General features: G+C 36.7%; 2 protein-coding genes across 3 annotated transcripts in view; one reads left to right on the top strand and one right to left on the bottom strand.

Moving 5' to 3' along the window:
• Positions 1-24,362, top strand: part of ntn4 (netrin 4) — a 37,666-nt gene that overhangs the window by 1,117 nt on the left and 12,187 nt on the right. Inside the window, exons 1-3 of one of the 2 annotated variants that reach the window (XM_077227761.1) lie at positions 12,418-12,894; positions 19,533-20,008; positions 20,843-21,112. In XM_077227761.1, coding sequence (XP_077083876.1) covers positions 12,816-12,894; positions 19,533-20,008; positions 20,843-21,112 — 825 coding nt within the window. In that variant the 5' untranslated portion in view covers positions 12,418-12,815. Of the gene's footprint in view, positions 1-12,417; positions 12,895-19,532; positions 20,009-20,842; positions 21,113-24,362 lie in introns of those variants that run through there. The other variant, XM_077227762.1, reaches the window with a different exon arrangement.
• snrpf (small nuclear ribonucleoprotein polypeptide F) lies at positions 756-9,855 on the bottom strand. Its single transcript, XM_077227243.1, has 4 exons — positions 9,732-9,855; positions 9,094-9,219; positions 7,147-7,211; positions 756-992 (listed from the first exon to the last, which is right to left on the bottom strand). The coding sequence occupies exons 1-4, from the start codon at positions 9,732-9,734 to the stop codon at positions 926-928; spliced, it is 261 nt and encodes an 86-aa protein (XP_077083358.1). The 5' UTR covers positions 9,735-9,855; the 3' UTR covers positions 756-925.

Genomic DNA, 24,362 nt, shown 5'->3' on the forward strand with positions numbered 1-24,362 from the left:
TGTGAACTATATTGACAAGTTTCAAAATGACCTTGCTGCTAATATTCAGCAAAGTCCGTCATTAAACTCGTCCGTCATTAAACTCGTTCGTCATTAAACTCGTCCGTCACACGGTCTTTAATCGATTCGCCACACACACATCTGCTGAAAATGTAACCTATATTTACAAATAACGATAAAACATGGCTCCATTTCCCTTCTTTAGGTTCTAAAACCTTCACAATACATACACGTATCAATTTTATTTCTACTCTTTCCGCAGTAATTTTCCAGAACAAACCTGTCTTAACGTGAATTTATTCAAATTAGCAGTAGTGACTAGTGGGAACAGATGATTTACTACTCAGAAAGTGGCCATATAAATATTGAAATTGATTACAAACATATAATCCATCATTTAAACTGTAAATAAACGGTAACTTCCTAATTCAAATGGATCATTTAAAAATAGAGTAATTCAAAAATGAAAAGGCTCCTTGATTAGGCTTTTACAGTTAACTTTAGCATTCATATACCATTTGACTAATGTTAACTGTTACCCAGTGAAACACATTCAATGATATTGAAAAAGAAGCAATTAAGGTGGGAAGAGATTCTGTACATCTGCAATTAACTTAAATTACATATCAGAATAGAGTCAGACTCAAAAGTTTTTCTTCAGAATTACATGCTCTTATGAATTGTTGCATTAAGTACGTAGGGTCAATTTTGTTTCATGTTGACTTTTAAAGTCAGACAAAGAAATGACAAAATCATACAAAAGTGCACAATTTATTTTTCGTGCCACCAATAACTTTTACAGTGAAAAATGTCAAACTAACAATTTTACAAAGAAAAAAAAAACAGATTTACATAAAACTAACACAAATGTCAAGTTAACCAATAGATCTTCCAATCCCATTAAAAAAAGAAATCGATTCACTCTTCATTCTCTCATCTCTCCATCTTCTTCCTCTTCTTCTACTCCTCTTATGTACAAAACATTATTACACCTGAAGGGGAAAAAATAAATAAACATAAGAAGTATAATACAAATATTATATAAGTCATGAATAGAGTGGTGCAGGTATTACACCAGAACCTGGAAGAAGAATTCACCACTGATTCTCAAGATTTTCTTATGGGGTTTTTCAATTGAGTAAAAAAAAAAAGTCTGTGGTAAACAACTTGACGATGCTTTGACATTTTGTTCGACAACGTAAACTGCACAAACTCACATCCTAAAGGTTCTATCTAGTCACTTATTAGAAACATACGTTTCATTTTTTTAAATAAACATAACAGCTTAATTTCCGGTTTTGATATGGATGTGCAATTCATGTTGAAAAACAAAACGTCCAAGTATCGTCAAATACCATTTATCACTAGTGTTAATTTCGTTAAGAAAATCTATAACGAAAAATGTTCGTCAACAGCCTTTTTTCCACGACTAAGCTGAGACGACACCAATGTGATTAAATGATAACTGACCAGGCTATATCAACATGCAATATCATTGACAATAAAAGACGAAATTATAGTGTGGTTAAATAAAAACTATGCCAAAATCTTTGTTTTTGTCATAGAAATAAAAAAGGTGACATAATATTACATGCTGTTTTTAACAACCTCTATAAACATTCATGCTTGCGGTTGCCAGATGTCAAGAGTTCAAAATCCCTCAATCAAAGCTTTTCCCTTAAAAGTATACATTTCCTGTCCGGTGTTTTACTTAATCTTTCAAATCTGGGAACCATGCGCGCAAACTGTCTCTCGGAAGAAGCGCGGATGATCTGAAATTGAGAGATTCTGTTCAAATGAAACCGTTATTCAGCCAGTCTGTGTTCCTGCAACTAAATCTGCAATCTTTCTCATCCTTCTCGGTCATAAACTAAAACATCAAAACATGGATCTCGACTACATCGTTTGCAATTGTGGTTGCTGAATAAATGCACTCACACAACAGCCTCTGTGTGACAATGCAAAGTCCCCCCCATGTTAGTGACATCACTAACCCTGAAATTTACATAAACCCCACCCGTGGGTATGTGATTTATAGATTATCATGACAGAATATGATAATCGATGACTAGAAGATAACTACACATAGGCTACATAAATTCATCAACTAACCATTCAGAAATGTTGTCACTTCTCCATCACTGTCTGACCCCAGGTTAAACATAAAGCTAAAAGTTTTAGAAATTTTCAGGAAATGAGCTCTTGAAGCTCCGCCCTCTGTGCCGGGAGCAACAGCTCATTTGCATTTAAAAGGAACAGACACAAAAACAGTGCATTTTTGCTCACCCTCAAAAAGTGACAATTTTAACATGCTATATAAAAAAATGAGCTAAAACTTCACATACACACACAGAGACTTATTTTACTTCTTGTGAAAAGGGCATTATACCACCACCAGAGGTGGAAAGAGTAATAAAATATTCTACTCAAGTAAAAGTACTACTACTTCAATGAAATTTTACTTAAGTACAAGTAAAAGTACCGGTCTAAAAATCTACTCAAGTAAAAGTAAAAAGTAGCTCATTTAAAATTGACTCAGAGTAAAAGTTACTGAGTTACTTTTTTAACAGCGGGGGTGGGGTGGGGGACCCTCCCGTGTAGGGTTGTAATGGTATGAGATTTTCACAGTATGGTAACGTCTCAGAAAATATCACGGTTTACAGTATTAATCAATTGTTAAATAAATAAACTGTATTATTAAATTATGGGTATTATTATTATTATCATCAGTTAAAATGACAGTTAAATTAATGAAAACAGGATTTTTTTTTGGTTGAACAAATGCTTTTATTATAACAAACTTGAAATAATTTGTTTGTTTATTAAAATTTCAATAAAACATGTCTAATCAATTAAATTTGATAATTAATAATGAATTAGATTAACAACTTATTTTTAACATTAATAATTTATTAAAATGTTTAAGAATAATATGAAATGTATTTTATTCAGAAAATTAATGTTTCTTTTTATTAGGGGTGTAACGATATTCGAACCAAACCGAAGAACCGCGATACAGAACCCACGATTCGAATGGCGATACTCTCATGGCGTACCGAACACGCTCCGCCCTGCAAGCTATCCCGGCCCCGCCCAGCCCGGCTAATTGATTGGACCTGGAATCAGTGTTGCCAAGTCCGCTTATTATAAGCGACTTTGGGCTTGTTTTTCTGTAAAGTCGCTTACAAATATTGGTAGTCGTGGGTCGCGTTTTTTTTTGGGCTTGTTTCTAAAGTGTAGTTGCTTATTTGGGCTTGTTCTCAGCTCGTTGTCAAGCAGATATTTTCTATATGTTATTTAAACGTAGGAGTTTGTCTTGCCTGTTCCCTCTGTCTCTCCCCTTTCCCTATACACAGAGTTTTTTCCCACCCACATCCTGCTTCTAATTGGCTCTGACCCAGATGGCAATGAGTACTAGCCAATCAGAGGCAGAGCAGGGCAATCGGTTTTTTTTCTGGTTAGGAAAACGTCAGTGAGTGACGTTTAAATGAAAATACGTGCGAGTCGCGACTGTCGCGACTGATGGTGACTGGACTGTAGGAGAGTTTTTATATATAAATTATATTTTAGATATTATAGATATAGATATTATAGTTTAATATTGTTTAACCCTTTAACTGTCACTCCCCCTTTTTTCGCATAGACATGAAAATCACTATTCAAACTTAAATGGTTGTAATTCAAGAATGCTTTGGAATATAGACCTATGGTTGGTCTTGTTTTAAAGAAGACATTTGCCAGATTAATGTTGAAATGAAGTATTATGAAGTTATGAAAGTGAAACAGAAAAAAAGTTATACAAGTTTGAGTTTATGAAAATGAACAATGTAAAAATATAATTATTTATATTTTATATAAAATATATATATTACAAAATATATTTTACTCTAAAACTGCAAGAAAATGTAAGCCAAAAATCTGAAGAAGTTGTGTTCCAAATTTTAGGTTGATATCTCAAAAAATGAGCTTTCAGTAAGATTTTATTTGGCCGCAGTACCAACATTTTTCACTAGATGGACAGCCAAGCTTCATCACAGAAGAAAAATAAACTACCGTGTGCACAGTTTTACAAAACTAGGCACAGTTTACCAATCTGTCCACATGGATGTAAATTGACAATCTGTACCCACAGTTTAAAACTATCTGTCACCACGGATTGTAACAGTAGCGGTAGCGCGGAGTAAACGCGAGTAAACGCGATCATCTCTTCCTCAGTTACAGAATAAACATGAATGGACACCTGAAGATATGTTGAAAAATACAGTATACTTACTGAAAGGCATCATAACTCGTGTAATCGCTCAATCAGTGTTTCATCAGCGCAAAGACGTCAATAAAACTGCATAGCTTGTCACTAGCATTATATTTACCTCAGCAGGCTAGTGATTAAGTGTCCACAACTTGTTGGTTCCTAGAGAAATGAACTCTTGCACTAAATAAATGCACAATATTATCCTATATATTATATTTTACTTAACCTGTTAATTATATCTTGATTATTTAAAGTACGTTTAAAATATCTTTAATGAAAATGACAGCAACTGTGTAAATTATTATATTTCAATAACAAATTAGAGTAAAGTTAATGCAAAAACTGACAAAGACACAATTTTTTCATTAAACCACTGTTTAATTTTTTTTTTTAGCTTTCTAAACCGAACCGAACCGAGACATCAAAACCGTGGGAAAACCGAACCGTCAGTTTTGTGTATCGTTACACCCCTACTTTTTATGATTTAATCCAAATATATTATCAAAAACGGTGGTAGGCTAATCAAATGTAAATTTAAACTTGTGTCCTTTTATTTTTTGGGGAAGCGCTGCAAAAAAAGATCTACTAAATTAAACCATGGACAAAAAAAAATATTCCTATAAATAATGTTCAAATAAAATGTATTATTATTGTTATTATTATTATTATTTTGAGAAGTAGGCTACGTTCTACTGTATGCCTACAATAGTAATATATTTCTGTCATAATTTATCCTAGTAAAACCGAACTTTTATTTTGACGGTTTGTGAAGACCTGTTAAAAGTGTATTTGACAATGGATTTTCTCAAATAAAATTATGAAAATGCTCATTAGGCGTTCTCTCAGAGCAGCTCTGGAAATGTTCATGTATTCATATCCTCAAATTGTTTGTGAGACGCTGAAAACACCATGAACGTCACGAGTACTTGAGTATGTAGTAGACAAACGCAGCTCAGCAGAACAAATAGGGTTAACTTATATATTTACTTGCAGTATTTTTGTGCTTAGCTTAATTATCCACAGACCATGTCGCGATTGGGTTTATTGCACAGTTCTACTTTCCATGTATTCATCCATCCATTATTTTGTATGTTTTGTGACATCTGCATTAAGTGAATTCCATTTTCATGACTGGATTCCGGGATTCCCTTTGCATCACGTAAATCGGGACATACCTTTATCTGCAGGAGGGATGGTGTCCTATATCCTCTTTTTGCAGCCACTTTGCGTCCACATTTTTTGCAAATTGGATATCTATCCTCGAGGACAACCACGCTTTTTTTATACTTTTCATACTGGCCATAATTCGCTTGGCGCTTAGCTTTCAGCTTCAGCTGGGCGTCACCTTTTTTGCGCGTTTGTTCTCCCGCCCTTCAATCAATTCAGTAGTTTCCGGAGTGTGTGATTTCCCGCCCCCCCTTGTATTATTATTTTTTACTCAGTAACGGATATGATTTCAAATGTAGCGAAGTACAATACTTCAAAGAAAACGTACTTAAGTAAAAGTAAAAGTACAGATTTTAAAAACTACTTTAAAAAGTAGAAGTACACAAAAAAACTACTCAATTACGTAACGCGAGTAAATGTAATTCGTTACTTTCCACCTCTGACCACCACCCCTTTAATAGAAAAACAATGTAATTTGGAATTTCACAGTTTTAATTTGAGACACTTGGTTTACTAGTTTTCATAATGTAGATTGCGTTAATTTATATGATAAATAGACTACAATAAATCAGGAAACTAAGTGGTCAAATAAACCATGACATTCTCTTTATAATTTATAATTGCATAAATAAAGCTATGAGATATTCAACTCTTTCAATTCTTCATTCAATATTTAAATATGAACTGATTTCTAATTGTAATATTTTAATTACAGGGTACTTTAAATGTGAAACTAAATCCGCCAGTAGGTGGCGGGGAGTCACTGTCTCAGGGAGTCATTCATTCAACCGATTTGTTCAAATGGCTGATTCATTCAGGAAGTGCAAATGATTGTTCATTGAATCGTTAAAATGATTCGTTCAAAACGCGCATTTCAGTCAAGAAATCATCGCTGTCTTATGCATTGAGACTCTGCTACGGTTTCATTCTGGAATTCTCGTCAGCGAAATAAAGGGAAACAAACAATATTGACAATATTGTTTATAAAACGTAACTCACAATGTTAATTTAACTGTTATATAAAATAAATATCATATTTGCTATTGTGCACGGGAAAACAGCCCTCTTGCTGATGTAATATTGTATGATAACAACATATGATAAAATACAAAAACTTTAATATTAGGGAAAATACCTATAACTGCACTGACACATCACGCAGTGAAAGCAAGCATGAGAGACAAATGCGATGTCAGCTCGCAGTGCGCCCTAGTACATAGTTAACATTAAAGTAAAACAATGATTACAATATCATAATATACAATACACATCGCACACCACTACGCACATAAAGAATGAACTTACAATTGAACTGAAATTAACCAGCTTTTGTGCAGGAGACAGACATAACGTTAATGCTGGTGCGAATGTGACGCGAAATGTCACGTGAACAAGCAAATCCACAAAGAGCGAATAATAAAAAAAAAAGTACGCTAATTAGTTTTAATTTGGAAAACATCTAGATATGTCTAAGTCTAATTGCCATTGAAAATTTAAGACCTTATATAAGTAAAAATAAGACTAAGACTTTTTATGGCCTTAAATTTTTTAAATCTTATTTAAGACTTTAAGGACCCGCGGACACCCTGGTGCAATAATTCTGATGAAATGTAAAAATAAATTTCACAAATAGCTGACAAATTAACACTTCTTATCACAGACCTTATTTATAAATTGAAATACCCCATTATAAAAAGAAAACCTTGATTTTCAATTCAAAATCTTACCTGATGAGCACCTCGCCAAGATGACCCGCTAATGCTCCATCCACATACTCTTCTGTGTTGGCCAGCTAGATATATCAGAGAGACAGAGCTTAATTAACCCATAAAGAGAAAGACTACTAACAATTAGAGACGCACCGATGTATCGGCTGGTTTAAAACCAACGGCTATAGCATGAAAAAGGGAGATGTATAGATGGCTGATTAATAAACTGCGTGGAGACACTGAGTTGTATAATCCAGCATTTTTCTCTGGGTAAAATAATTAAATACTTGAATCAACAATATGGACTGCCCGGTGCCAGCGTAAACTAAGCTCGGAACAATTGACAGAACGGTCACGGTCTCGATTAGGCCAGCGCTGCATCTGCGCGCAAGTTTATCCTTGCCACGCGTTTAAGACTTCCAATTTCAATATTCAAGCGCAAGAAGACAAGAAAGAATTGTGTGATAAGTTGTGTGTGAACATTCGCGTACACCCAGAAAGCAGTGTTTTAGACAGCGTGGAAATAGTGACTTGATTTCTCTTGAGTTTTCTAATTCATATAAAAATGCCTGTCTTGTATCCTTGTAAACAGTTAATTATGGCTAAAGTGAATGTAAACAGTTGGGAAATAACACACGTGTGTATCAGTATATTGGATCCATGCAGCTCTTAAAGTGACAGCAGTCAAATATTTTGTTTTAATGCTAATCAAAAAGACTAAAAATAAAATGCTCACTACTCGACTAAATAACTTTTGTAACTTTAATAAGAATTAATGTATATTTAATTTATACAATGAAGAGTATTTTACATTTTATTAATTGATTTCTGTACCTGAAAACTACTGTTAGACCTAAAAGCAATGTTTATTTCATATGCATCTTTGTTTTGTGTATGTAGGCCTGTTGAATGCTGAAATGGATCCAATCCATGTTCAATATAAATTATTTGATGATGCAGCAATAAGCTGAATGAATTTTTGACTTTTGCTAAATTAAATCATGATCCAAACACTAAACTATTTTAATGACAAAAATTCTAATAAGAGAGCAAGTGACAAATACCGGTATCGGCCAACAGTTGTTTGTTAAAATTGCTATCGGCCCCAAAAAAACCTATCGGTGCTTCCCTACTAACTGCTGAACCTCTCTTAGTCAATATAAAATCAGATGTGAGTGGGGATTTCAATTAGGGATGCACCGATACCGATACCAGTATCGGTATCGGGCCCGATACCAAGCTCATGTACTTGTACTCGTACTCGTAAAAATACCCCGATACCAAAGACCGATACCTCACGTATATCCTTAGCTTATATTTCTTAATTCTTATGAGCACTCTTCCTGCAGTTATAGTGTTGCTAGATTTAATAGTACAGTCTAATATTTCACTTTACACTTTCGGCTGTGATTACATTGTTACTCAGTGTTATGTTAAACATTTGTTCTGTGATTTCTTTGGCACTTTATGACAAATTTGATTGTCTTGTTGTCTGTGATTTCTTTAGAACTTTGACAACTTTGTGACAGGCAGGTAAAAATTACATTCATTATGTCCTTGGTTTTGCCCTTTGGAGGTTATTGGACACTGAAATTTGGGCTTTGAAAATTTGTGATAAGCACAATAAGAATGATTTATTTTTTTAAGTTTATTTAAGTTGTTGAAAATAAAGATGCTGATTTGTTCATTAGTCTCATTGTGTTGTTCTTAGAAAATTGCCACATAAAACGAGAAAACCCCCCAGTACAACAGGCATCGGTATCGGTATCGGCGAGTACCAGGAAAAAAATATCGGTACTCGTACTCGACCCTTAAAAAGTGGTATCGGTGCATCCCTAATTTCAATTACACTGGATATTGTGCATGTGGGGCCACGGTGAAAAGTAGTGACGGCTAAAGATATTGTATGATCAAAAGCATCAATGACCAATGCATTCATTAATGGTCTATTATATTGAGACTTACCTGCATGTTCATGTAGCCGTCCACCGACACCAGGTACCCCTTGTACTCCATCCCCCACTTCAGCTTCACCATCACAGGCTTTCCAGTGAGACCGTTCAGAAAGGGCTTGGGGTTCAACGGCAAACTCTGCAGAAAAGGCCAAAGTGCAGTGTCAGATATAAAAATAAACATGTCATTTTGAACCTCCAAATTCCAATGGCAAATCTTTCATAAAATTCCAACCTAAGCCAGGAGGAACAGAGTATCATATAAGACTAGGGTAGAATTATTATAGTGGATATCACAAGAAAAAATATGATTTTTAGTATGTGCATTATTATAACTGTCAAATAGAAAGATATTATATAAAAACAAATGCAAGTTGGGTTCTGGTGAAGAATTATCATAGGCTATCTACAGATACATGCTATTTACGGAGAGCAGATGACTAGGTTGTGACAAGGCAAGTGGAAATATTGATGAATATATTATGAGATAAATGTTCGAACATTGATAATGACTGAAACCAACGTCCAATCTACGTTCCAGATGCTAACACGCAACCGCATTGTTCGCTCATTCCTGAATGAAAACCACCTCGCTTCTCGAAACAAAACCTCAAATATTTAGCCAAAAGAAAGATATTCTGGTGTACTTACCATGACTGTACTGCTAAAGTAGTTTTGCAGAAGAAAAATTGTTTATTCAAATAGCATAAGCTAGTGAAGCACACTCGCACGCCTTGCCGCCGAGAGAGGGAAGGACTGCGAGCGAACTTTGACCTCACGCCGGGAGAGAAGAGTGCGTTCGCCCACAGCGCCACTCGCAGGACTGGCGTGCAATAACGCCATGGAATCATGTTCGAAATTACATAAAAATGCATTACAGTTTTGTGTAAGCTAATTGGTTACGTTAATTTCTCAGTACTCAGAACACGTTTGTAAAGCTCTTTTTAATGACTGTCTGCACAGCAGCAGTATCTGTAAATCATTTTACCTTTTGATTTGATTAACAATGCATTCATTAATTTTTCAAGCAGAACTCTATATAACTGTCAGATTTATGTTTAAAAAAACTCAGTAAATCTAAATCGCTCAGCAGTGTCTTTTATTTGTACAGCAATTCTGCATCACAAATAAATAAGTAAAAGTTGATTTATCTTCTGAAGACTTGTCCAGCTTCTTCTTTTTTTCTTTTTTGCATTTCATTACCATTTATTGAAATGTCATGTAAACTTGGCTGACAGGGATTACATGACATGCCAAGAGAGTCTTTACCAGTTGTATCGCCAGATAGGCGTATATATATATATAGATATTATGTATTTGGTACTTTGTGAATGAATCAAATTAAAAGCTGCCTGAAAGCCAACAGTAGCGGATTAGAGCGGAAATCTTTTGCAGATCCGCATTCCAGACAATATTTTTTTTTCAATATTTCAAAAAGTGACCTGTCTTTCATCCTGTATTATACCTTCCTGTAGACCAATCTTAAGGCTTTTCTGCCTTGATCAAATCAGTATGCAATCTTTTCTTTTCCTGTCAGCTGATTTCACATGATTTAGATCTTAAAATATCCCCTATGCTTTGATTTCCTGGATTTTTTTTAACACAATTTGGAACCAATCCGAATGAGATCAAACAGGAGTCATCCAAGAATTTTCAGAGAATCAAAAAAGAATCTTTGATTAACTGACAAATAGAACAGTATGGAACGGTCTCATCATAGCATGTTGAATTAAACAGTGTTGTTTATGTGAGAATATTGAATGTAACAGTGTTGTTTATGTCATCATAGAATGTTGAATGAAAGTTTTTTTTAATAAAATGCTGAATTATATGTAAATTCTTTATTTTGCTATAAAATACATTTGAATGATCATTTAGGCTAAATGTGTATAACCTCAACATATATTTTTCTACAGTGCATTGCTGTGTTAAAGGGTTAGTTCACCCAAAAATGAAAATTATGTCATTAATGACTCACCCTCATGTCGTTCCAAGCCCGTAAGACCTCCGTTCATCTTCGGAACACAGTTTAAGATATTTTAGATTCAGTCCGAGAGGTTTCTGTCCCTCCATTGAAAATCTATGTACGGTATACTGTCCTTGTCCAGAAAGGCAATAAAGACATCATCAAAGTAGTCCATGTGACCTCAGGGGGTTAGTTAGAATTTTTTGAAGCATCGAAAATACATTTTGTTCCAAAAATAACAAAACCAATGACTTTATTCAGCATTGTATTCTCTTCCGGTTCTGTTGTCAGTCCGCGTTCACGAGGCCACAGGCCAGTGACGCTGCTGACGTAAGACGCTGCTGACGTGTTATCTGGTGCGTCCGTGTATTCGGGTTAAAATAAATATGTCTGGTTAAAAAAAATGCAAGTCTTCCCCTGTGTCGAAATCCTTAGACATGTTTGCAAAGATTGTTTTGTTTACAGCGTGCGTCTCCCTCAGACTGTAAACGAAGCTCGGGTGCACCAGACACACGTCAGCTCGTCTTACGTCAGCGGACTCATGAACGCGGATTGACAACCGAACCGGAAGAGAATACAATGCTGAATAAAGTCGTCGTTTTTGTTATTTTTGGAACAAAATGTATTTTCGATGCTTCAAAAAATTCTAACTAACCCCCTGAGGTCACGTGGACTACTTTGAGGATGTCTTTATTGCCTTTCTGGACAAGGACAGTATACCGTACATAGATTTTCAATGGAGGGACAAAAAGCTCTCGGACTAAATCTAAAATATCTTAAACTGTGTTCCGAAGATGAACTGAGGTCTTACGGGCTTGGAACGACATGAGAGTCATTAAAGACATAATTTTCATTTTTGGGTGAACTAACCCTTTCAATGACAGCTTGCTATAGGATACTTTTTTATTTCAAATATCAATCTGAACATTAAATTTAACATCACTATATTTAATTACATTGATAACAGAGACTTACAGAAGAAGAACCAAGCGTTCATCAGAGCCAACAATCGTTGTCACAATGCCAAGTTTATTAGACAACTAGATTAAGAATCCATCTAGAGAAGAGAACAAATAAAGTTTCTTTTGTGTGAGTGTGTGTGTGCAAATGAAAATAATTGTGAAAATAATTATTTTTAAAAATGACAAAAAAAACTTAATTGAGAAATTCATATGAAAAAAGGCACATGTGTTAGGTTTAAGTTGAGTCTAGACAGAATTCGCCTATTAATAAGTCAATGGAAAGTGTCTTTGAGAAAGCGAGTGTTTGAGAAAGCGAGAGCACATCCCGCAGGAGCTGACGTTGAATGACTTATGCCAGGAATGGTCCATTAAATCGAAAAAAAATGCTGGGAGAAGGGGCGTGGCCTCTATTCTTCAAAGGTCCTGTCACTCAGAGCAGTGGCTCCAGATTCCAGCTCAGGTATTTCAGAGCTGCACGCGCGCAGAGCAAAACACTCGCACAACTCGACTTTTACACGAGCAGCGCGAGCGGACAGCTGTCACCGGCGACAGATGTGATTCAGATAGACGTTTATGTGAGGTTACACTCCAATGGCGCTGTCGCGCGAGACCTCTGTCCTTCTTCAGGTGAATAGTTTCTGTTTGTCATGGGGGCAGCTCACCTCAGCGTTTGCGCACCTGGCCAACCCACGCCAGTGAAGTCGTGCTCCTACATGCAATCTGAAAGGCACTGGAGCGGAATCAGGTTCCCTTGGGTATTGTGGATTAAAACCCTCGCGGGGTTTGATACGTGTAATTCGTGGATTAATGACTAATATGGAGCTGCCAGGGATATGTATGCTATTCGCAGCGCTCGTGATGAGCGTTCCTCACCCTGCGTGTTCAGGTCAGTGTTGTATGCATGTAAACTATTCACCCACACGTGCGATCAAAACAAGTTGGCTTGCCAAGCAGAGACGCATGGTGTCTTAGCGACGAAATGATTGATATGGAGAGAGGGGGATGATTTGAATATGCAAAACAAACCAAATTTTGCTGCGCATACACACCCAACAAGATCTTGCCGAATCCAGCCAATTTGCATTCAGATTGATTCCGCAGTTAAAGCACGCTAAAAGTGCGTTTAATTTGCCAGTGTGATACATTTTAGGCAATTTAAAGCATTGTTTATGTGTGTAGGAATTATTCAGTTTGGAGATTATGCAATGACTATTAAACGTCTGCTAAATTATTAAATATTCAATATAAAGGTTATACCAATTTAACCTTGTAGTATATCCTTATGTACTTTCTGTTTATCTACAGGTCCTTCTCAAAAAATTTGCATATTGTGATAAGTTAGTTAGTTATTGTTTATTTGAGTGTCAAACACCTTTTATGGTGCCCAGCCCTCATGGGCTTATTAGACACAACAGCTTCACACATATCACCAAAATAGCCACGTGATATAAGACAAAATCTCCAACATAGTTTAACTAAACCACAAAGATAAATACACATACAAATAGAGATGACATACGGGATATCATACAGGATACAGAATACTTTGCCGTAAACACCAGGCTTTTTCTATAAATTTTGCCAAAGCAAAAACATGATTATCAAACAGCCAGCACAAAATCTCCCCTTCATATTTCCAAAATATATCAGGATTTTTTAACTGAACTAATTCAAAAAGATAGTTCCTTAAATCAGTATAAAGGGCAATAAAAAACAAAGTGAAATTCATCTTCCACAACCTTGAGATCACAGAATTCACATAAACGTAAATGTTCAGGTATACCCTTAAATCGACCCACTTCCACTGCCAGAGGTAAGGTACTAGTTCTCAATTGCGCACAGAGAGACCTCTGCCTTCTCTTTAAATTAAGGAAAATATAAGGTTCTGTTACAAAATCATTCTTAAACTGAACATAATTTCTGAGTTTTGGCTTCTTCCATATATCTTGTTTCCAGTGATTTTCATATTTACTTAACAGTCTTTGTCTGACATCCTTTATATTACATTGAAGCTTATTGTAGTACCTTATATGCAAGTCAGACACAGAAAATATTGACAAAACTTCTCCACACCAGGGGTGATGATTTGCTCTGTCCCAGTTAAAAATTTTCTTCGTTAGCCTTTCCTCTGGCAGACTAACAAGACGGTTCCACAATCGCACCATTTCACACCTTTGTTTTACAATACATGGATCCCATCCTGCATCTCCATTCACAGCTACCTTCGCTGCATATTTATGTACCCCAAGAAAACATCTCAAAGCACGATTTTGAACAGAATTACAATCATAAACCTCTTCAAATCCCCAAACTCCTGCAGCATAAAACAAAACTGAGTCAACCAAAGATTTATATAGTTGTGTAAATGTCAAAAAACCAAGATCTGTACATAGTTTCATTTTACTCAACACAGAACCCAATGCCCTTCCAGCAGACTCTGCTAGTATTTTTCTTCCCTCTGTAAACTTCATATTTTCATCAAAAACAAAACCAAGGTATTTATAATGACTGGTATATTTTAAGGACACAGGCCCAAACTGAAATATATAAGTACTCTGTAATTCACTTTTTTTCCTAAATTGAACAACTTGTGTTTTTTCATAATTAATAGTAAGACGCCATTTCCTACACCAGGAACTCATAATATTCAACATATTTTGTAAACTTACTTCATTTTCAGCTATCAAAACAATGTCATCTGCGTAAAGCAGAATACTTAGATTCATGTCCTCAATTTGTACACCCAGATTTCCCTGCTTAATTTCTTGGGCTAAATCATTTATGTAGAAAGCAAACAGGGAAGGGGAAAGTAAGTCACCCTGCTTCACCCCAAAAGGTGTCGGAAACCAGTCTGTTCTCAAATTATTTATCTGTACACAAGCAATGGGGTCTCTGTAAAGGAGTTTTATAGCATTATAAAGTTCCCCATTAATACCAAATGAAAGTAATTTAAACAGTAAAAGGTCTCGATTAACACAATCAAACGCCTTTTTGAAATCAACAAAGCAGGCAAAAGTACTTTTACCTCTATCCAAACGCGCTCTCACCACCGAGGATAGCACATAAATATGATCAATACAGGACCTGTTTTTCCTAAAACCATTCTGTTCATCTACTAATCCCCCATAAGCCTCCAAAAAAGCATTAAGTCTGTTGTTAAGGACTCCTGAGTAAATTTTATAGACTGTACTAATCAAACTAATCCCTCTATAATTCAGCGGGACCCTATGATCATCTTTTATGGATTTCGGGATAGGTTTGATAATTGATCGATTCCACACAGATGGTATAATACCATTCTGAAAACATATACGACATAAACAATGTAGAACATTACACAAGCTAGGGTTCCTAAGTACCTCGTTAGGGAGATCTTCAATGCCCACAGCTTTATTTACCTTGGCTCTATCTAGTACTTTAAGTACTTCCTCTAACGTAATATCACTGTTCAGTATATCATTTTGATAGTATATTGTGTTCATCCCGGTTTCCAACTCCAATTTTACTTTACAAGTTTCTTCTAAGAAATGATCATCAAATAAAGAGAAACTACTATAGGAATATAATTCACGATAATCCTTTTCCCACTTTTTTAATATTTGTCCACATTCAAAAGAAGATTCGCCAGTTTCAAATAAAACCTCCATAGGAATTAATGTTTTCTTTTTTGGACCTAACTTAAGTAATTCCCTCCAGAATTGCTGAGGGTTACCAGTTTGTAACTGTTCTAATTTGAGGGCCTGGCCTCTTTTAAACCTTCTTTTACAAAACCTAAGCTTTCTATCAAAGCTAGTCTGGCACTGTTCAAATTCACTATGCAAAGCCCTCCTCTCCCCAAATTTCCCAGGATTACCCTTAAGAAATAATCTTTCTGCCGATCGTAACTTCGACCATAATTCATTTAATTCATTATTCCAGTAAGGTTGTTTAACTCTGTAATATTTCTTTGTAGCACCCATATTCTTTACAGGACAATATTTGTCCATCTCAGCATGTAAAAAATTACAAAGATTAGAATAACATTGGTCCATATTTTCTTGATTTTTATGTACACTCTGTAATTGGCCTATTACCTCCAATAGGGCCCTACAACACATATTTGAAGACAGGAAATCAACAGGGTAATTCCTGTCTCGTCTTGCATATTGTGGACAGTCAGCCTTACTCTGAATATTGACCACCTCCCCCGCTTGAAAACGTAAACAAAGAACTGAATGGTCAGGGATTCTGCTATGATCATCAATCAGATCAAGACTTCCTGGACCAACCCTGTCAAAAAGTTGTGAAGGTAGATAAACATTAAATCCAAGACATGTATTCAAATTAACATGAGGCGTTACAATATAATCCACAACAGCTTTGCCCCTTACAGAGATGGAAGTAAAGTTATCATTTTCCGGATTCAGCCTCCCATTAAGTATACAGCATTTAGAATCCTTCAAAAACTCAAGAAAGGTATGACCATGCTTATTTACATTGGCATCCAGAGCTAATCGAGGAGGAAGATCATCTCCTTCCACATAGTCCTTAAGCGCCCCGATCCGGCTATTAACATCACCACATATATAGATTGAGTCCACCTTGTCGGTAACAGTATATATCAATGCCAATAGATGGTTGAAATAAAGATCTGCATTCCTGCCCCAGACAGATGATTCTGGAGACAGGTAACATGAAATTAAAATGAAAGAATATTGCGATTCTCTATGCTCAAAACATAAACAAAATATCCCATCAACTGTTTTATCAACAATGCAAACTAAAGTTCATTATTTTCCATAATGTAATGATAAAAATGAAACTTTCATCAATTTTAGATTCATTGCACACCAACTGAAATATTTCAGGTCTTTTATTGTTTTAATACTGATGATTTTGGCATACAGCTCATGAAAACCCAAAATTCCTATCTCAAAAAATTAGCATATTTCATCCGACCAATAAAAGAAGTGTTTTCAATACAAAAAAAAAGTCAACCTTCAAATAATTATGTTCAGTTATGCACAAAATACTTGGTCGGGAATCCTTTTGCAGAAATGACTGCTTCAATGCGGCGTGGCATGGAGGCAATCAGCCTGTGGCACTGCTGAGGTGTTATGGAGGCCCAGGATGCTTCGATAGCGGCCTTAAGCTCCAGAGTGTTGGGTCTTGCGTCTCTCAACTTTCTCTTCACAATATCCCACAGATTCTCTATGGGGTTCAGGTCAGGAGAGTTGGCAGGCCAGTTGAGCACAGTAATACCATGGTCAGTAAACCATTTACCAGTGGTTTTGGCACTGTGAGCAGGTGCCAGGTCGTGCTGAAAAATGAAATCTTCATCTCCATAAAGCTTTTCAGCAGATGGAAGCATGAAGTGCTCCAAAATCTCCTGATAGCTAGCTGCATTGACCCTGCCCTTGATAAAACACAGTGGACCAACACCAGCAGCTGACATCACTGACTGTGGGTACTTGACACTGGACTTCAGGCATTTTGGCATTTCCTTCTCCCCAGTCTTCCTCCAGACTCTGGCACCTTGATTTCCGAATGACATGCAAAATTTGCTTTCCTCCGAAAAAAGTACTTTGGATCACTGAGCAACAGTCCAGTGCTGCTTCTCTGTAGCCCAGGTCAGGCGCTTCTGCCGCTGTTTCTGGCTCAAAAGGGGCTTGACCTGGGGAATGCGGCACCTGTAGCCCATTTCCTGCACACGCCTGTGCACGGTGGCTCTGGATGTTTCTACTCCAGACTCAGTCCACTGCTTCCGCAGGTCCCCCAAGGTCTGGAATCGGTCCTTCTCCACAATCTTCCTCAGGGTCCGGTCACCTCTTCTCGTTGTGCAGCGTTTTTTGCCACCCTTTTTCCTTCCCACAGACTTCCCACTGAGGTGCCTTGATACAGCACTCTGGGAACAGCCTATTTGTTCAGAAATTTATTTCTGTGTCTTACCCTCTTGCTTGAGGGTGTCAATGATGGCCTTCTGGACAGCAGTCAGGTCGGCAGTCTTACCCATGATTGCGGTTTTGAGTAATGAAACAGGCTGGGAGTTTTTAAAAGCCTCAGGAATCTTTTGCAGGTGTTTAGAGTTAATTAGTTGATTCAGATGATTAGGTTAATAGCTCCTTTAGAGACCCTTTTCATGATATGCTAATTTTTTGAGATAGGAATTTTGGGTTTTCATGAGCTGTATGCCAAAATCATCAGTATCAAAACAATAAAAGACCTGAAATATTTCAGTTGGTGTGCAATGAATCTAAAATATATGAAAGTTTAATTTTTTATCATTACATTATGGAAAATAATTAACTTTATCACAATATGCTAATTTTTTGAGAAGGACCTGTATGTGTAGGCCTATGCATACACCGTAAAAAATATATGATTAAATTATGACAGCATGTTATTACATTGCTTTAACTCGACAAGTTAAACAACTTTTTAAAATAAATTATACAAGATTTAACTCATTTTTTAAACTAATTTTAATGTAATTTAAGTTTAAATTACTTAAACATCCAAGTTGATTCTACTTAAATTTTTTGTCCCCTTGCCTTTAATAGCTTTCTTTTTTTTACGTTTACTTGTAACCTTATGTTGTTGACTCGTGTTCAATAAAAATGATTTAAAAAAAACGTATAAGGTCATTTTCGGGGGCAGTCTGTCCCTGTTAATCTCGTGCAGCGGAAATTGACATTTTGTTCCATTAAACAGTAATCTAAAAACAACACAAACATTGTTTGTGATATGTAAATCTATAATAAAGTCTTGTGGACGTTCCGTCACAGACTGAGTGAGTAGTGTTTTGTTATGGTTTCTTCCACACGTGCGCAAAGGTGACTTTTTGTTCAATACCGTTACAAATCTGGCTTTAATCAGTCCTGAAACCTTGTTGAAACCCATATGCTAGTATGAAAAAAAAAAAAACTAATAGACATTGGCATCTGCTCTAGAGGTTTTGATTTGTGTTAAACATGACAGGGGATTAGGGATGAACATGAATTAATCGATTATGTCGACACGTCGTTCCAGACTTATTGGGATAGTTCACCCAAAAATGCAAAAAGATATTTTAAGAATGTTGGTAACCAGACAGTTTACAGCAACCATTGACTTCCATATTTTTTTCCCTACTATGGAAGTCAATGGGGTCCATCAGCTGTCTGGTTAACAACATTCTTTCAAATATCTTCTTTTGTTTTCAACAGAAGAAAGAAACTCTTACAGGTTTGGAACAACTTGAGGGTGAGTAAATGATGACAAATATTTTCAGTATTTTGGGTGAATTATCCCTTTAATGAATGTCATTGCATTTTTTGACATATATATCAAAGTGATCTGCAAATATATTATATGCTTATATATTATGTTATATAACTTTTCTCAAAACTAAACACCTTGGACATTTTTTGCAGTTACTTTGTTTGTTTACTTTTTTTTGTTGCTTTTTTTTTAGGCATTCTAGTCAAAACATATAGTTACATTCTGACAATTTGTTTGTGTAATGTAGGACTGTATTTTATATTTGTGTTTGTTTAAATGTACCAGGATGTGAGAATCGGGTGTGTAATCCTCGCATGGGGAACCTGGCAGTCGGGCGTCCTGTACAGACAGTTTCTCAGTGTGGCTCAACCTCTCCAGAACGCTTCTGTAACTACAAAATGGGTAGTTGTGTGTTGCATTGCGAGGTGTGTGATGCTTCAGTAACGCATCGTGCGCACCCACCCGCCTCCATGACAGACTCGCCCTTCAAACACCCGGCGACCTGGTGGCAGTCCTCTCAGGAGACTGCTGTTGAAACTCTACAGCTGGATTTAGAGGTGGAATTTTACTTCACCCATCTCATTATCATATTCCGGTCACCACGTCCTGCTGCCATGGCAATCGAGCGCTCGCAGGACTTCGGGCACACGTGGAGCGCTCTTATGCTGTATGCGCACAACTGCAGTGAAGTATTCAACCTGGAGGATGGACACCGCTGCACTCAGAAATACTCCACAGCATCGCCTTGCAGCAATGGAGAGGTGAGAGAGTGCATACAGAATCTCACATTTCAAAGCAGATGCGTTTGCGTGATGCATTTTCTGGAGAATAATGGGTTCAGGGGTTCTTAAATGTTTTTGTCACAAACCTCTTATACGTGAAATATTTACTTAAAGAACCCCCTGTGATATTAAATTAATTATTTCAGTCATTTAGAAACACATTCGCGTTCACAGTTCTCTGATGTCGATAATAATAATTATTGTTAGTATGTTTTAACTCTAATTATAAAAATACAAACAAAATATATTAATGTTCTAAATTAGATTTGAAATTTTGTAAATTGTAATAATGAAATTCAATGCAGAAATCCCACTGAAATTATTGCAATTATTGTATAGCCCCATTTTCTTATTTTAATTTTACATTCCATATAATTAATTATTAGCTTTTCATCAACTCACAAACCCCGTTTGGGAAAGCATGTGTTACGCAAACAAAATTGTAACAATTTTGCTTGAACAAATTTGTTAAAATCCCAGTACTAATAACAAGTGCTTCATTGTTAATGAAAAAAGCTGAATACTGTGTGTGTGTGTACACGTACATGGCCAAATGTCCTCATTATATAGTAAAATATTATGACAATGACTAGGGCAGACATTTTACTGGTCCTCACTAGTTAAAAAGGCTTATAAATCTGCCAAATAATGTTTTTATATAAATCTACTATTTTGCACATAGTTCTGTGATGAGTCAGGCTTGGTTAGGCGATAGGCGATAGAAAATATCATTAACCTGATATAAAATCAGTGAAATTCTATACAATGTCCTCTCTAATATAGTAAAACAAGCGTGTGTGTGTGTGTGAGCAGGTAATTTACCGTGCTCTGTCGCCCTGGGACAAACTGGATCCGTACAGCATTGATGCCCGATCCCACCTCGGCATCACTAACATACGGATACGCCTACTTCAAACGCAGTCCTGCCCATGCCAGCGTAAACTTCCTGATGCCAGCATGCCTCCTGCCCACTATGCCATCTATGACCTCATCTTAAAGGGAGGCTGTTTGTGCCACGGGCATGCAGACCAGTGTGTGCCTGCTGGTGACCAACCGATCTCAGACCCTCCTAGCAAACATATGGTAAGTATACAGTTGTAATACAGAGTTAGTTTTGTTTTTAGGTCTGTACATATACGACTTATTAATTTGTTCCCTCATTTGAATAAATCATGGCCACTTTGAACTATGTAATAAACCCAGACTCGAGGTCAGGTTAGAACGTTTAATTAACAAATCCAAAACAGTAGGTGCAAACTTGGTCAGCAAGGCAGGCAGTGGTTGAAAAACAGGTAAACAGGGAATCACGGCAGAAACAAATGTCCAAAAACGTAAATCCAATAAACAGGCTGAAGATCATAACATGAGGCAAGACAATGGCACATTGGAGAAACACTCTCTAAGGAAGGTGAAAAGTCCCTTAATCTAAAATCAATCATGGCATCTATTGTTAGTGATACTCCTCAAACCTGTGACAAAATCTCCACACACTAAATTACTGACAGATCACAGAAACCATCTTTTCACTGCTTTCACCAGTTCTATTCCAGCTGCCATACATGATCTATATATGAAGGCTAACGCTGCATACTGTCAGCATGACCCTGCACCGACTGCTTCACTTAAAATGTGTGTTTCTGATATTTCACCCATCATAACCAGTCTGGTAAATTGTAGTTTAATATCTGTTATTTTCCCTGCGGAATTAAAAATTGTTGCGGTCACACCCATCCTTAAGATATCTGGCCTGGATCATTTAAATATGAACAATTAAAGGCCAATCTCTAATTTACCATTTCTGGCAAAAATATTAGAGAAAGTAGTAGCCTCTCAAATATGATTATACTTGACAGTAATTGGTCTTTTTGAACCTCTTCCATCTGGATTTCGCCCATCTCACAGTACGGAAACAGCTCTTATGCATTCGTTTGGTTAATGATATCCTTCTTTCTATGGATTCTGGGTTTACAAACATTCTAATTCTCCCCGATCGAAGTTCAACGTTTGATTCTATCTGTGATGATATTCTAATTTCCTGTCTTTCTGATATCGGAATTGGTGGTTCTGCTTTTTCCTGGTTCATTTCTTATCTCACTGATTGAAAGTACTGTCACCATGCCAGGGTATAAGTCCACCACAACTCCACTGACACAGGGTGTTCCACAGGGCTCAGTCCTTGGTCCGTTTCTTTTTATCATCTTCATGCAACCACTTGATATCATACATGATATCATACACAAGTATGGACTTTCATTGTTATGCTGATGACGTCCAAATCCATCTTACCACCTCTGATATTTCATCTCTGCCTGACTAACTGTCTGCATGTAATATAGAAATCAATCTCAGGATGCAAGGAAGTTACACAATTTATTTACCAACCAGCGATTGTCTCTTTTATTTAGAAGGTGGGACATATTATGCCATATTGCGCTTTGCAGTTTCAGTTTGGCTTAGTGGAGCACAAGGGCTGCGACGGAAATCGTATACTCTCTTGAGTAGTAATTACTTCATGTATGTAATCTATACATACATACTACATTCGCCATGCTGTCATTATCAAGTGACCAGTTACGCTTCTTCACTGCCATTGATAAATCCTCTCCTGTGGCCTAATGGGATAGTAACATGCACACTTTAGAATCTCACGGTAATGGGTCTTTAGGGTACTTTTTACCTACTGTTTTTATGAGTGTATGAATTCGGACATGCATATTTTGTAACATACTGTTTTTCGCCTACTATATAGTAGGGAAATATGCAATTTCGCCAATGGCTTATAAACCTACAAACAGGAAGTCCCATTTAGAAGGAATGGAGTGATGTCAATATTTGGAAGAAAGCTCCCTGTGGTGGCTGGATGAAAGAGTATCTGATTGTGGCCTTACAAACTAATGGTGGGTTATGCGCCACAAACTTTATTAATCTGTAAACAGGTCGCATTTGTATGTGCTTCATTAAATATAGAGCTGTTTTACTCCAAGATACCTTCAAAGGAGCAAGCAGAGATGAGCACTACCAATATCATGTCATTACCAATGACAACTTAAAACGAGAGAACGAAGTAGTAAAATGCGCTGACATATAAATAAGTCGTGATAACGAATTGCTAATTCGTGGCCACAATATACGGTACATATTTTCTTTCTGCATGTCATGTGCACGGCTCTGTATTTTAGTACTTCAACTAGTACTTAGTTGCCAAGGAAATATTTGTAATTTGTAATTGAAAAATGTAAGTTTCATTGTGTGGGCATAAACAGTTGAAATATTCTTCAAAATATACATATATTTTATGTTGAATAGAAGACCGAAAATCAAAGAGAAATGGCGTGAATGATGTAAATTATAACAGAATTTTCAACAGTGGCAATGTAAAACAAAAATGGCAAAGAACTTTGAATTATTTATGGTTATCCACATTCCCAAGAACATGTTTTCCGTATGATTACATAAACAGTTCCCCGTCTCTCACTTGTTCATTCTCTTTCCCCCTCTCACTCTCACTGTCATTGTTTCAGATTATATAAGCCGTGTTTTTGTTGTTCATTTGGCTCTATCTCTGTGGAGAGATAAAACTCTTGATAGCAACTGAAGGATAAAAACGGAGGGAGGAATACCGATAAGCGGCGAGATGAAAACGAAGGGCTGCGTTGCTTGCCCTTTTTCCTAATTGAGTTGTTGTTTGCATGCTGTGATCAGACAATAACAGCAATTAGTCTCACTCACTCAAACACACACACATCAACTCGTTGCTCTCTTATCAAAGGTCAGACTGTTTGATCTAGCATCCCAGACAAAACACACACCCCATGCCAATCGACAAGCATGCACACACAGACATACACACCTCCCACTCAGACATGCAGACAAATACGGTCACATTGACATACTTTGTCCATCCACACTCATAATAGGAACACGTGCTCACACGCAACCCTTGTGTGCCCCTCCAGGAATGTTTTGGTTTGCAGGGAGAGTGTGTGCGTCTGAGTGCGTTTCCTCCCATATTATGATGATAAACATGTGAAAGTGTTTCAGATGCCAACTGGATGGATGGCTGCCAGCCCCCCCCCCCCCCCCCACCTCTTTCCCTCTGAAGCGCTAATTTGTCCTTCTTTTTTTCTCCTGAAGTATTTTCAAAATTCTTTTCTCAATTTATTTTAATTCCACATGAGAGTGACCGATAATATTTATCCGTGCTTTCAATGGGCACTCGTGGAGGAGAGGACATCTTGATGGAAGCCTGAGTCTGGGATATTGAGAAGCATTAGGTAAACAGGGCGAGGAGGATGTTTTTATACTTGACTATTAAACGAGAGATGTTGAGCAC

This window comes from Siphateles boraxobius, unplaced genomic scaffold (genome assembly GCF_051911475.1).
Source record: "Siphateles boraxobius isolate OS27281-9 unplaced genomic scaffold, OSU_SipBor_1 130, whole genome shotgun sequence".
NCBI classification, from domain to species: domain Eukaryota; kingdom Metazoa; phylum Chordata; class Actinopteri; order Cypriniformes; family Leuciscidae; genus Siphateles; species Siphateles boraxobius.